This window comes from Rhinopithecus bieti, unplaced genomic scaffold, assembly GCF_001698545.2.
Source record: "Rhinopithecus bieti isolate Rb0 unplaced genomic scaffold, ASM169854v2 scaffold_69980, whole genome shotgun sequence".
Classification (NCBI taxonomy): domain Eukaryota; kingdom Metazoa; phylum Chordata; class Mammalia; order Primates; family Cercopithecidae; genus Rhinopithecus; species Rhinopithecus bieti.
Window position 1 is genome coordinate 449159 of NW_016826299.1, and position 15424 is coordinate 464582.

At 42.2% G+C, this 15424-nt stretch overlaps 1 protein-coding gene across 1 annotated transcript; it reads left to right on the plus strand.

Moving 5' to 3' along the window:
- Window positions 1-567: 567 nt before the first annotated feature.
- Window positions 568-14892, plus strand: SNRPA1 (small nuclear ribonucleoprotein polypeptide A'). The gene is made up of 9 exons (XM_017863383.1): window positions 568-1964; window positions 4257-4404; window positions 5386-5464; window positions 9104-9150; window positions 9421-9523; window positions 10139-10218; window positions 10632-10707; window positions 11368-11461; window positions 14623-14892. Exons 1-9 carry the CDS (start codon window positions 1883-1885, stop codon window positions 14679-14681), a joined length of 768 nt encoding a protein of 255 aa, XP_017718872.1. The 5' UTR covers window positions 568-1882; the 3' UTR covers window positions 14682-14892.
- The last annotated feature ends 532 nt before the right edge of the window (window positions 14893-15424 follow it).

A 15424-nucleotide genomic window follows, 5' to 3' on the forward strand; every position in this document is an offset into this window, starting at 1 on the left:
AGGAAAATATGATGGGGGTAAGGGAAGATTTCTTAAGGTACATGCACATGCACACACACCCAATCCACTAACCTAAAGTAAATAATTGAACTACATAAAAATTGGAAACTTCTCAGGCATGGTGGCTCACGCCTGTAATCCCAGCACTGTGGGAGTCTGAGGCAAGTGGGTCACTTGAGCTCAGGAGTTGGAGACCAGCCTGGGCCACATGTCAAAATCTCGTCTCTACAAAAAATACAAAAGTTAGCCAGTCCTGTTGGCCTGTGCTTATAGTCCCCGCTATTTGGGAGGCTGAGGGGGAGGATCTCTTGAGCCTGAGAGGTCGTGGCTGTAGTGAGTCCTGATGGCACCACTGCACTCCGGCCTAGGTGACAAAGCGAGACCCTGTCTTTAAAAAAAAAAAAAAAAAAAAAAAATTCTAATCATCAAACAACACCATTAAGAGTGAAAAGGCAAGCCACAGAGTGTGTTCATATCCCTAATATATAAAGAAATTCCAAGAATCAATAAGAAAAAAGGCAGACAACTCCATAAGGAAAAAAATGAGCCAAGGACTCGCAAGAACACTTAACAAAGGAAGCTATCAGAATGGGCACCACACACATGAGAAAGTTCTCAGCTTCATTTATTAGAGAAAAGCAAAGCAAAGCAGTAGTGCAATACCACCACACACCCATCAGAATAGCTAAAGTTATAGACTTAAAATGCCAACAAGGTTGAAGCTGGAAGCCATGAAAACCCTTACACACCGCTGGAGTGTGTATATTATTTCAGCCTCTTAGTATAACTGTTGGGCATTACTTATTGATGATAGATATCATACCCTATGTCCCAGCAATTCCACTCCAGGAGAAACTCATGCAAATGTGCATCAGATCCACGTACCAGAAAATTCATAGCAGCATTACTCAGAATAGCCCTAAACAGAAAACAACTTTGATGTCCATCAACAGCAGAATAAGTAATTTATGGTATAATATATACAGCGGAATTCTCTTCAGCAGCGAAAGCAAACAAACCATCTCTGTACGCAACCTGGATGGACTCCAGACATAATATAGACTCAAAGAAACTAGGCCAAAAAAAGCATACTGCATGATTCTATTTATATCAAAAGCAAGCAAAATGAATCTGTAGTGTTGAGTTCGCGGTTGCCTTTGGGAAAGAGGGAGGCTTTCAGAATAGTGGTTTTTTGGATCTCGGTGTCGGCTAGGCAGTTGTGTTCACTCTGGTCATTAATCACGCTGTAAATTCCTCATATGCACTTTTCTGTATATCATACTTCATAGGAATATTCAGAATTCTAAAGGCCACAGCTTAACCGCAAACCCTACCGTGCCCTAGGCCAGGTTGGACTTGCGGAGCTGTGGGGTTGTCCCGGCGACCTGCCCCGGGCGGGCCACCTAGCCCGGGATCTCACACTGTAACCCGGAGCCAAGGCCCAGGCCCGGGAGGGGTACCTGAACTCCTGGACCCTTCACTGAACCCCACGGGTCCCCGCGCCGGCTGGTGGAGGGAGAGCAGTCACAGCTTCCCGTCCCACCTCAAGGTGCGCTAATGCATGAAAAAGTTTCCCTCGGGTGTTTCCACATTCGCCTTAACTTTTAAACACCAACGTCTGGAGTCATAGGTTCTCCAGACTCCAAACACACCCCAGGAAACAACGCAGAACCAGACACATCCCCTGCGCGCGGTAAGACTTCCGGCAAGAACGACCCCGGAAGCGTGGCTCTTCGATTGCTTCGGTCTGGCGGGCGAGCTGCGCGCGCACTCGGCGGCTGCGATTGGTGCTGCCTGGCGGTGGGTCGCGGGGCACGCTGGGACGTCTCGCTGGCGGGAGGCCACGGGCTTTCCACTGCGCGAGGAAACGGGAGGCAGCAGGATGGTCAAGCTGACGGCGGAGCTGATCGAGCAGGCGGCGCAGTACACCAACGCGGTGCGCGACCGGGAGCTGGACCTCCGAGGTGAGTCCGAGGGCGTGGGCGGCCAGTCCCCGGGCGGCACCGCGTCGCCTTATTATCCGCGCTCTGCCGCGTGCACCGAAGGCCGGAGCTTGGCCCGCGGGCCGGTTGTTTGGGCTCCGACCGGGCTGCGCAGGGAACGCCGGGCCTGATTCTTGCTGTGGTTGCCAAATGAGCATCCCGTTAGGCTCTTGGGAGCCTTCTGTTAGCGCCGTGCCTTTTGACAGACACGAGTGACTTCATTACTTCCTGGTGCATACTCGTGGGGCTCTATTAGGCCTTGCTTGGTTGTTTCGCAGTTGGCTCTGTTTGAGGGCCCGGAAGAGCGGCTCGTTAGTGGTTGTAACGCTAGTGCAGGGCGAGTGATTGGTTCTTAATACTTGCCGCCAGATGATATTTTGAGCGTAGATGGGATATGTGTTCATTGTTCCTAATGTGAGGGAGGAAACTAAGTCCCCGAACAACAGCGATTGTTTCTCCCAGTATTTTCTACTTAGTAGCTTTGTCTGGCGTTTCCCCTTTATGAAAACGTTTTAAAAATTGAACTGTGTGACCCAGGTTTGCACCGCCCTGTGCTGTATGTAAGTTGTGGAAGCGCTCGCAATTATTCAGATTCCTGTACTATTTCAACCTTAGCAAGACTTGGTAAGGTATTGGGAGGGCAGCTAGCTAGTTGGCATTTCAGGAGACGACTTTAAAAAGGATGTGAAGAGCAACTTCTCTGGGGATAAGACCATGCAACCATAGCCTGAGATTTGTTCCCACGGGGACCTATGACTTTGGAGCAGCATCGCTGCGGGATCTGCTTAGGTTTCTTGCTGACCTTTGGGAAATCTCAGTGTGTTGTGTTGTGTTGTGTTGTGTTGTGTTGTGTTGTGTTGAGATGGAGTCTTGCTCTTTCGCCCCAGCTGGAGTGCAGTGGCGTGATCTCGCCTCACTGCAACCTCCGCCTCCCCGGTTCAAGTGATTCCTGTGCCTCAAGCCTCCCGAGTTGTTGGGATTACAGGCGTGAGCCACCACACCTGGCTGATTTTTGTATTTTTAGTAGAGACGGGGTTTCGCCATGTTGGTCAGGCTGGTCTCGAATTCCTAACCTCAAGTGATCCGCCTCCGCTGGCCTCCCACAGTGCTGGGATTACAGACGTGAACCACCGCGCTCGGCCCCCAGTATTTTTATTTTGTTGAAACTAAGTTTCTTAGAGAAAGGTTCAGTTCAAGAGCAACTCACCACTTTTTTTTTTTTTTTTGAGACGGAGTTTCGCTCTTGTTGCCCAGGCTGGAGTGCAATGGCGCGATGTCAGCTCACTGCAACCTCTGCCTCCCGGGTTCAAGCGATTCTCCTGCCTCAACCTCCCGAGTAGCTGGGATTACAGGTCTGCGCCATCACACCCGGCTAATTTTGTATTTTTAGTAAAGACCGAGTTTCTCCATGTTGGTCAGGGTGGTCTCGAACTCCCGACCTCAGGTGATCCGCGGTCTCCCAAAGTGCTGGGATTACAGGCTTGAGCCATTGCGACCGGCCCAACTCACCACTTTTGATGATCTCTGCCATTTCTCTTTATGGAGGACGTGCAGTGTTGAGAATACGTATTTTGATGCAGTACGTGTAATATAGCTCTGAATTGTGTCCTTTAACTTTGGGTGAATTCTTTTTTAGTAGACCTTGCTTCTTCGGAATCTTTTTCTTATAGTGCCTAACACAATAATTGTGCTCAAATTGGACAAATTAACATTTGAGTGTTCACAGATTTATTACTCTAAGTAAACTATTGAGTTCTTCAACTCTGAATTGGAGCTGGGGGAGGGGAGGGAGAACTGTCATATCTTGAGGCTGTTCTGATGGGTTCTAAGAATCTGGCCCGTGGAGATGCAAGAGTGGAGAACTGCTATCCACAATGTTTGAACGCTGTTTGGGCACTGAGACTAAGCAGCTCAAAGTGTAAATTCCTGTTGTGCGGATTCCGCTTAACTAGCCCAAACGACTTAGAACAGTGTGAGGCACTTTGTAAATGTTCTTATAAATGTTAGCTACCTATATCACCCATTATTATTGTTCTTGTCCTTGTTGTCATTAGATTGTAAGCTTCATGGCACTGGGTACTTGAGACTCGTTCAGCATTTTCTCTCTAGTATCTTGTACAGTGGCAAGGCATGTATGACATGGCATAGGTGCTAGGTAATACTTCCTGAATAAATCAAAGCCTGGAATCAGATACTATGAAATACTGCTAATGTTTTAAGGGGCTGTTTAGTTATATTAATACCTCTTGTGTGTTTTTTTCCTCCATTTTACAGGGTATAAAATTCCCGTCATTGAAAATCTGGGTGCTACATTAGACCAGTTTGATGCTATTGATTTTTCTGACAATGAGATCAGGAAACTGGATGGTTTTCCTTTGTTGAGAAGACTGAAAACATTGTTAGTGAACAACAACAGAATATGGTAAGTGCCTATAGGGGAAAGTAATTTTTTCCCCCTAGGGTAAATGTTGCAGTGTTCCCTGAAGAAGTTGTATCACGTACTACTGGTTAAACCTACATGTTTGTTTGTTTGTTTTTTTTTAATTTTTATATTTTTAAAAAATATTTTTTCCATAATAGAAGCCACGTTCAATACATATTTTTTCTTAAAATGAGAAATGAACTTCACTTTTCCTATAGAGATCCAGAGATTAACCTGGCTTTAGTCTAGTCTTGTATCTGTTCGGAAATCATGTATTTTTATTTTCATGGTAAGTTTCTTATTAAAAACATGTTGCTTTGTATACATTTTGGCTTCTAGAACAATTATCAAAGGGGTCATAGTAAAAGGATATATAAAGGTAACAATTATACTTTTGACTGAGCGTCTCTGCCATTTTTTTTTTAACTGCAGCTTTCTAGACTGTTACTTATTGAAATTGAGATCTTTTTTGACCCTGTCTTCATCAGCTCTGTGTAAACTTTATTGGAAAAAAAGCACTTGGTGTGTAGATAATGTCTTTAAAGGTACTGGATGGTGAGTGGGATTTCCTTCAGATAGAAATATATCTCGTAGGTTAACCATTCCCCTATAGTATAGTTGTTGTGTCTTGTACCTGAGCTGTGAATGCAGAATTATTTGTATTTCTGCGCTGCCTGCACAAAAAATCATGAAGTGAGTTAAGTAGTTTGTGCCACCCAGGAGTTGCACCTTTTCTCAGGTTCCACTAGACAGTGTGACAGTAGAATTAGCCCCAGGCAGTGTCCCATAGGCATGGGTTCTAAAATCCCACTTCTGTCGCTGACGCTGTGGCCTCAGAAAAGGGTTCTTTTTGCTTTGTTTCCTCTTTGTCAGGGTGTTGGATGAAGGATCTGTGTCTCTCTGAGATCCTCTGAGCAAGGAGGTAATTAAAATTGTGAGCTTATTTAATTTTCACTTTCACTAAGACTATTTTTATTTTAGCCGTATAGGTGAGGGACTTGATCAGGCTCTGCCCTGTCTGACAGAACTCATTCTCACCAATAATAGTCTCGTGGAACTGGTAAGTTGCACAGAAGGAAAATGTATTTGGTGGGTGGGGTTAAAGGTACTATGTGCTTCCTCCAGAAAATTTACAAAATCTAGAAAATCTCATAGAAAATGATCTCAGTATCCGCTTGTCTTTTTCTTAATTCAGGATCTGGGCCTTTTGGGTTCTGCAGCTGTATGTTGCAAATATTTTCCTACTCTTACTTGCCCTTTGACTTAGGATGTCCTGTTAGAGAAGTTCCTAATTTAGGTGCAGTCCAATGTATCAATCTTTTTCTTTATTGTAGCCCTTTTGATGTTTAAGCTTCCCCTATTCCAGGGTTGTAAACTCCTATGTTGTTTTCTAGAATTGCAGTGTCCAATATAGTACCAGTAACTACAGGTGGCTACTCATAATTAAGATGTGCTAGAACTATAAAATACACACTGGATTTCAAAGACTTAAGTGCAAAAAAAAAAAAAGTAAACTATCTCAGTAATTTTATATCGATGTTGAAATGGTAATGTTTTGGTAATAGGTTAAATGGCATATTATTAAAATTAGTTTCACCTATTTATTTTAACATGGCTACTAGAAAATTTTAGATTACATATCTGATGTGCATTAAATCTTGTTGAACAGTTCTAATCTAAAAACCTTGTTTTACTCTTCACATTAGATGAACAGTCCACTTGGAACTGTTTTATGCTTTTAAATTTCTGCTCTGTGTATCCAATTTTAACATAATTGAAATACTGTATATTGTTTTGTAACCTAAATTATTCACTTAAACACTGGATGCTTAAATTTATATTGTAGGCCAGGTGCCATAGCTCATGCCTGTAATCCAAGCACTTTGGGAGGCCAAGGTGGGAGGATCATTTGAACTCAGGAGTTCTAGACCAGCCTGGGCAACATAGTGAGACCTCGTCTCTCTCTATAAGTAATTAAAAAAAAAAAAAAAGGCCAGGCACAGTGGCTCATGCCTGTAATCCCAGCACTTTGGGAGGCCAAGGCAGGCGGATCACAAGGTGAGGAGTTCGAGACCAGCCTGGGCAATATGGTGAGACCCTGTCTCTACCAAAAATACAAAAATTAGCCGGGTGTGGTGGTGGGCACCTGTAATCCCAGCTTCTCAGGAGGCTGAGACAGGAGAATTGCTTGAACCCAGAGGGCAGAGGTTGCAGTGAGCCGAGATCATGCCACTGCACTCCAGCCTGGGCGAAGAGTGAGACTCCATCTCAAAAAAAAAAAAAAAAAAACCCAGATGTGGTAGCGTGCATCTGTGGTCCCAAGTATTCCAGAGGCTGAAGTGGGAGGATCAGTTGAGCCCTAGCAGTCAGTCGAGGCTGCAGTGAACCATGATCATGCCTCTGCACTCCAGTCTGGGCGATAGTGTGAGACCCCATCTCAAAAAAAAAAAAATCACATAACTTAATTTTGTGACCTAACCTTCCTCCCTTACTTCCTGATTGTTGAGAATGAACTGTGTTCCTTTCCTTGTGGACGAGGTCCGTAGCATCCTTTAAATTCTCAAGGAGATGCTTGACTACAAATGTAAGAAAGCACTGGTCCATGGCCATGTCCTTTCTAAAGTGTGTGAAGTATTCAACCAGAAATACATATTTATAGGCAATGTGTCTCATGATAGGTGCTGTTAGAGAAATTATAGTTGTATTTAAAGCTCTTTGCAAAAATGAAGACCACTGGGCTTATTGGTTACTGAGAGAGGTATGTTAGAATCTCACAGCATGGTGGTGGATTTGACTATCCCTGAAGTTCTGTCAATTTTAGTTTTGTATATTTTGAAGTTGCCTTATTTGATACATGCAAATTTTGAATTACTCATATCTTTCTGGTGAACGGAACCTTTTTATTATTTTGTGACCCTCTGTCTCTATTAATGCTGTTTACCTTGAGGTTTCTTTTACCTGATATACCAAAACAATCTTTCTTTTGGTTAGTTATATGCATAATAAATCTTTTTCCATCCAAAATTTACTTTCAACTTTTCTGTACCTCTTGTATTTTAGATTTATCTGTTGAAAACTGTATGGTTGGAATTTTTTTTTTTTTTTTTTTTTTTTTTTNAGTTTGTCTTCTCTCTGTTCTGGGGCTTTCTGTTTGTACCATCCATTCTTCAATCCTTTTTCTCCCCTTTATTGTACATGCTCTCCTTCTGTCATTCCATTTTTCCTTCTAATGGTTTAGAAATTACTTACTCTCTTTCAGTCTTGAGTTAGCATCCTAGAAATTAAAACATACATATTTATAAAAGTTTAAAATTAAATGTTAAGATCACTGTACTGTGACCTTCAACATTTAATTTTAAACTTTGACACCTTTACCCTCCTAAGCAATACAGTACAGTGACCTTCAACATTTCAGCACCTTTCAGCTTGTTACATATTTATTATTTTTTGAAACCCATCACTACATCACCATTATGTTTTACACTGTGTATGTAACAAATGTTACCACTTTGTTCTTTATTCCTTTTTGGATCATCTTCAGTGGGGGCAGAACAGTATCAAGCTCTAGAGCTCCCTCTGGTGGTTTTTGTGACTTATTTGAAGATGGCAGCTTGCTTTTTGAGAATTTCTGGCTCTGCTCTCCCTGTTTTTATCTGTATTTTTTTCTCACTGTGCCTCTTGCACACACATACCCCTCCCCTGCCATCTACCCAATTTGCGTCTGTTCCAGCAGTTTCTCTTCAGGGCAGGGCCGTGTTGGGATATGATTTCTATTAAGAGTGAGGCCCCCGGCCGGGCCTGGTGGTTCACGCCTGTAATCCCAGCACTTTGGGAGGCCGAGGCGGGCGGATCACCAGGTCAGATCGAGACCATCCTGGCTAACACGGTGAAACCCCCTTGTCAGACCTCTGAGCCCAAGCCAAGCCATCGCATCCCCTGTGACTTGCACGTAGACACCCAGATGGCCTGAAGTAACTGAAGAATCACAAAAGAAGTGCAAATACCCTGCCCCGCCTTAACTGATGACATTCCACCACAAAAGAAGTGAAAATGACTGGTCCTTGCCTTAAGCGATGACATTATCTTGTGAAATTCCTTTTCCTAGCTCATCCTGGCTCAAAAAGCACCCCCACTGAGCATCTTGTGACCCCCACTCCTGCCCGCCAGAAACAACACCCCTTTGACTGTAATTTTCCTTTACCTGCCCAAATCCTATAAAACGGCCCACCCTTATCTCCCTTCACTGACGCTCTTTTCGGACTCAGCCCGCCTGCACCCAGGTGATTAAAAAGCTTTATTGCTCACACAAAGCCTGTTTAGTGGTCTCTTCACGCATGACACCCGTCTCTACTAAAAATACAAAATAAAATTAGCCGGGCGTGGTGGCAGGCTCCTGTAGTCCCAGCTACTCAGGGGGCTGAGGCAGGAGAATGGCGTGAACCCGGGAGGCAGAGCTTGCAGTGAGCTAAGATTGTGCCACTGCACTTCAACCTGGGCAATAGACCAAGACTCCGTCTCAAAAAAAAGAAAAGAAAGAAATTATTTAAACATTTGTGATGTGCTAGTATTGGGCTTGGTGCTAGAGAGTAAAAGTTAAGTAAATAAGTAAAAGACAACTTGCTTCAAAAGCACTCTCCCTTTCCAGATCTCAAAATAGCATGTGGTATTCGTGTTCTTACCTGTGGCCATTACTTTACAGGGTGATCTGGACCCTCTGGCATCTCTCAAATCCCTGACTTACCTAAGGTATGGGAATTACATATTGTGACAAAATGAATGAAGTCCTTTAAAATAACATTACTTTTACCAGCCTTGACCTTAATGTAATCAGTTAATTAAAAGTGCCTTTTACAAAGAAATATTGAATGTATTTCCTTAATGGTAAATTGTTACAATGTTAAAATGTGAAGAATGTGAATGTTCCCTTGATTTATAGGTTCCTTAGACTATTCAAACAGACCTTTTGAGTGTTGCGCCATGAACAGGTTTGCCACTGTGTTACTTCTCTTCTCCTAGTATTCTAAGAAATCCGGTAACCAATAAGAAGCATTACAGATTGTATGTGATTTATAAAGTTCCACAAGTCAGAGTGCTGGATTTCCAGAAAGTGAAACTAAAAGTAAGTAGTAATCTGTTGCTTGTGAGTCATTATAGAGTTGTGTGTTTTCTTTGTATTTTATTACTGATTATTAAAATTGTCTAAATGAGTAAATTTTACCATTAGTTTGTAATGAAAATGGGGGGAGAAATGTTACGTCAGATTTTTTTCTAATAGCAGAGTTTATGATAGAACTTTAAGTTAAAGCTCTTTTATGTAATGCTGGCCATTCCAAAGTTTGCAAAATGTTGAGGCCACAGTGAACACTCTTAACAGTGGATTGTCTGCTTAGATACATTCCTAGTGGAGAACTTAATGTAGCCCACTTTTGTGCAGCTCTGTTTGTTAGGAAGGTTTTTCCCTTTATTAGGAGTTCATTATTTTATTGTTTTTTTAATTGCCTTCTTAGTTCCCTGGGATCCCCTCCTTGGAACTAGGAGAGTGAACTTTCTTCAGGGAGCTTTACCAAAGAAAGAAGACCACTGTGTCTTCTCTTAATTTGAAATTGGCTTTTTGGTATTTTCACCAGCCTGCTGGAGTATTGTAGGAGAGTTCGCTTCCATGTCTTCTGAGGAATGCATCTAAATGCATGTGGTATTCCTATTTCCATTAACTCTGTGTGTGGTGTCGCTGTAGGAGCGTCAGGAAGCAGAGAAAATGTTCAAGGGCAAACGGGGTGCACAGCTTGCAAAGGATATTGCCAGGAGAAGCAAAACGTAAGACACGGATATCCAACTTAACTCTACTTCACCTTCAGAAACATGATCTGATCTGTCTGGCAGTTCGTCTCCTACAAAATTAACCAAAAACTCTGACATATTAATGTGGTGTTAAATTTGAGTGCTTATAGTCCATGTACATCAATGGTCCATACATCACAAGAAATTTCTACCAGGTTAGCAGAGCAAATATTTCAGTAGTCAGTCTCAATGTGATACCATGTACATCCTATTTTCTATATAGGAAGATGAACTGGATGGTGTTTCTGAAGGAGAGAGTTCTCGTATCAGTTTGTTAACAAAGATAAGATACTACACTGGTTGAATTACTTTCAAAAGCTTTTGAAAGTAAAAGAGAAGCAACTTCTGTTGGTCTAGTTTTAACAGTTTATGTTCTTCCCCCTCTTAAGTTTTAATCCAGGTGCTGGTTTGCCAACTGACAAAAAGAAAGGTGGGCCATCTCCAGGGGATGTAGAAGCAATCAAGGTAATTATGTGTTAGGCTTCTTGACTGGAACGAGCTAAGATGGGTTCAGAACACAAAGTTGGATAATAAACATGTTCTGAACATTACAGATTTCGTTTTCCCACAGTTATTAGCATACAACAATACTTCTGTTTAAGGAAAAACTAGCATAAAATTATTATTTGATCAGACTTGAAATTACACAAGCTAATTAATGTGGAGGCAGCTTTGTCTTTCTCATTTTCCAGGGTGCATTTATCACTTTGAACAGTTAGTTACCTTGGTATGCTGTCTTAGTGTTTGCCTTAATTTTTACTTTCAAAGATTTGCTGTCTGGCAAATCCTTTTGGCTGATTAGTTTTATAATATTGCCTCCTTAAATTATTCAGTAACGTAATTCCAAATAGTTACTTCACTTAGCTACAATTTTAGGACATGTGGACTGATTATTTACTCTTTTATAAGAAGGCCTGCGTCTCTTCACCAATTTTAGAAATTTGTCTTTTGGCTTCTCGTTTTATTTTTGTGGGCCAATAACATTCTTCCCCCAACACCGAAGTGTTTGATATTCCAAATGGAGAAGTTGCTGTGAATTTCTGTAGGTGATTGATACTTAGTTTTCTGGGTAGTTGATACTTGATTGAAGTTAATCATCCATCTTCATTGCTGTCTGTCCTCCAGAATGCTATAGCAAATGCTTCAACTCTAGCTGAAGTGGAGAGGCTGAAGGGGTTGCTGCAGTCTGGTCAGATCCCTGGCAGAGAACGCAGATCGGGTGAGCAAATGGTGTTCTTTGTACATTCAAATTAATGTTACACTCAAAGTGTAACTCTCACAACCATTTAGATGCCATGACTCCCGAATGCTAGAATAGTGCCTCCTTACATCAAATCTAATATATGAAATCTCTTTAAATGCTCTTTGAAGATAAAGTATTTGATGGGCTGGGTGCGGTGGCTCACCCCTGTAATCCCAACACTTTGGTAGGCTGAGGCAGGCAGATCACCTGAGGTCAGGAGTTCAAGACCAGCCTGACCAACATGGAGAAACCCCGTCTCTACTAAAAATACAAAATTAGCCTGGTGTGGTGGTGCATGCCTGTAATCCCAGCTACTTGGAAGGCTGAGGCAGGAGAATAGCTTAAACCCGGGAGTTGGAGGTTGTTGGTGAGCCGAGATCACACCATTGTACTCCAGCCTGGGCAACAAGCGAAACACCATCTCAAAAAAAGAAAAAAAAGTAATTCATAAAGAAAGTTAAGTCATAGCACTGTGGGAGGTTTTATGTAAAAGTTGAAGCTAGCATTACTTCAGCAATGGAGTGAACTGAACACTAGAGATAGCCATGTGGACTTTCATCTATATATATTTGTGTGTGTGCATAATAGCTCAGTAGTTAGGAACACAGGCTCTAGAGCCAAGCAGTCCGAGGCCCAAATCTTAGCTTCACCAGCTCTGCCTTTGGACAGCTTTCTTCAAGTCTTTCCTCATCTTTAAATCTGAGATAATAATAGTACCAAACCTCAAAAGGTTGCTGAAAGGCTAAGAAACTGAACTTAGCACAGGGCTCAACATTAGCGAGTTTTTCATAAGTGGTAACGGTTCTAACATTTGAATGCCTACTTTATGCCAGGCAGCATGTGGGGCACTAGGGATATAAAAAAAAATACTGAAATACGTCTTACAAGTTTTGATATGAATGTAACTGGGGACCTCTACTTAGACTGCTATATTGGAGAAAGTTTCCTAGGGAAATAATGTTTCAGCTGGGAGCTAAAATGAAAAGATTTTTTTTTTTCTTTTGAGACGGAGTTTTACTCTTTTTGCCCAGGCTGGCATGCAATGGCGTGATCTCGGCTCACTCTAACCTCCGCCTTCCAGGTTCAAGCGATTCTCCTGCCTCAGCCTCCCAAGTAGCTGGGATTACAGGCACCTACTACTGTGCCCGGCTAATTTTTTCTATTTTTAGGAGAGACAGGGTTTCACTATGTTGGCCAGGATGGTCTCCATCTCTTGACCCCGTGATCCGCCTGCCTCGGCCTCCCAAAGTGCTGGGATTACAGGCATGAGCCACTGTGCCCGGCCAAAAAGACGTATTTTAAGACCAGTAATTCTCTACTGTATGGTTTGTGGGCTTCTGGGAGTCTAAGGTGAAGACTGTTTTTTTTTTTGTTGTTGTTGTTTTGAAATGGAGTCTAGAGCTCTGTCGCCCAGGCTGGAGTGCAGTGGTGCGATCTCACCTCACTGCAGGAATGGGTTCACACAATTCTCCTGCCTCAGCCTCCCGAGTAGCTGGGACTACAGGTGCCTGCCACCATGCCCAGCTAATTTTCTGTATTTTTTTTTTTAGTAGAGACAAGGTTTTACCATGTTAGCCAGGATGGTCTCGATCTCCTGACCTTGTGATCCACCCGCCTTGGCCTTACAAAGTGCTGGGATTACAGGTGTGAGCCACCATGCCTGGCCGAAGACTGTTTTTATCTAATAACACCAAGGTGTTACTTGCTTTTGTATGAACATTTGCACTGATGGAGCAATAGTGGGTAGAACCGCTGGCACAGTAGGAGTCAAGGCAGCAGCCTAAATAATAGTTGTTATATTCTTCCCTATTCTGCACTCCCAGTAGAGTGCATACCAGTTTCACTTAAGAGTGTCCTGGATGCAGCAGTAAAGATAATTAAATCTCACTCCTCGAGCACACGTCTCTTTGATATTCTGGGTGACAGAAAGCGGATGCACATGTCTGCATACTTGAGTTAGGTGGTTATCTCCATGCACTAGTGCAGTCATTTCAGTTGAGAGGCAGCTACTTGTCTTCTCAAACATGCTGAAGTGAGCCTGTCACTTCAAGGAAAACAATTGAAAATTCAAGATTTGAAACAAAAATTAAAATTTAGAAAACCTGTATCCACTGCCATAACCTACCAGCTTCCCAGTACCTCAAGACTTTTCTGGGGAACTCAATAGTGATGTTAATGCATGTGAATTAATGGGTGTGACATTTTTGATGTTGTATAATTACATGGCTCAATGTTTGAAAGATCTGCAAAAGTCGGTGAACCACTGTTTTCCAAATGATACAAAATCATGTATGGGTAAAAGATTTGTTCAAAGTACAAGATAAACCAAATAAGAGTATGAAAAGTTCATTGATAAGGTTTCAGACTTTTACACTGCCATCTAACCTTTAGGAAGCTACCATTTGTCAAGTTTTACCATGGTATCTAAAAAGAACATCCATCATTATCTGCACAAGCTATTAAAATCTTCCTCCCTTTTCTAACTATATGCCAGTGTGGCCAGATTTTCTTCATGCCCTCAATCAAAATACCATATTGCAACGGATGGAATGATGAAACCAATACAAGAATTCAGCTGACTGATGTTAAGTGAGACATTATTGAGTAATTTTCCCAAACAATTGAAGGAGTTACAACTTTTTTCCCCTCTGGAATACATTGACCAAAATATCTGCCATAAATTGTTGAACAAATGTAACATTTTTTGGTAGTTGTTGCCATATTTCCCTAATTTAGAGACAATAAAGTCATTGAACTGTTGCCAGTATTTGGCATGTAGTGGGTGCCCAAATGTTTTTGAGTATTTCCGGTTTTTTTGCCTACAGTAGTGCCATGAAAAGCACATGAGTATAGACTTTACCTTCACCAAAAATGAATTATCATCAACTACAGTGGGAGGTAACAATTTTGAAACCTTTGTGACCCCTTTCCTTTGAAATTGACCATCCCTTCCAGTACCTGCCAAAGACAGACTAGACTGTCCCTGGACGATAAGTTCCTCAAAGGCAGGGTTTGCTTTTGATCTTTCTGTACCTACCTCAGTGCCTAACAAACAGTGGCCACAGAACGAACACTCACATGCTAAGGGAATAGATTTCTAAAATTGATACTACTTTTGCTTGTGTGGTTTTCTTTAGGGCCCACTGATGATGGTGAAGAAGAGATGGAAGAAGACACAGTCACAAACGGGTCCTGAGGAGTGACGCAGATGTATAATAGACCCTCTTGGAACAAGTCTTGCTTTTCGAACATGGTATAATAGCCTTGTTTGTGTTAGCAAAGTGAAATCTATCAGCATTGTTGAAATGCTTAAGACTGCTGCTGATAATTTTGTAATATAAGTTTTGAAATCTAAATGTCAATTTTCTACAAATTATAAAAATAAACTCCACTCACTGTGCTGCCAAGTTGTGTGTCATCATGGTGCATTTGCAGTGAGGTCTAAGGACATGTTTAAATTGGAAACGCAGGAGGGCAGCATTTTCTCGGTAGGCTTCCTGGGCTGGATTAGAGTCTAGCTTCTGCAATGTCATGACACATGCCAGGAAGGCCACCTTTTCTACTCCCACACAGCCCTTCTGTTAATGCAGACTTACCTCTCGCTCCGGCTTCTGATATGACAACTGAAATGATTCCATTTTTGAAATTGATTGGTGTGTCCCACCAAGCCTGGCTACGTTTTTTGTTCCCCGCCCCCTCCCCAAGGCTGGTCTCCAACTCTGGCTTCAAGTGATCCTCCTGCCTTGGCCTCCCAAAGTGCTGGGAGTACAGGCCTAAGCCACCTACCCAGCCTCTAGTTTTATATATGTACATAGTTAACATAAAGGTCATATGGAGAGTCTACAAGAACATTTGTTGAAAGGGGCGTAAGTTATTCACATTTGAAAAACACTACTGTTTGATTGCCATCTCTCTGATCTCCCTTAGCCATGATAGTCT

Excerpts from the sequence above, each read along its gene's own strand:
- SNRPA1 (XM_017863383.1), top strand. The coding sequence starts at position 1,883 with ATGGTCAAGCTGACGGCGGAGCTGATCGAGCAGGCGGCGCAGTACACC. Across the intron at positions 10,219-10,631 it reads ATTGCCAGGAGAAGCAAAAC|TTTTAATCCAGGTGCTGGTT; the intron begins GTAAGACACGGA and ends CCCCCTCTTAAG. Across the intron at positions 10,708-11,367 it reads GGGATGTAGAAGCAATCAAG|AATGCTATAGCAAATGCTTC; the intron begins GTAATTATGTGT and ends TCTGTCCTCCAG.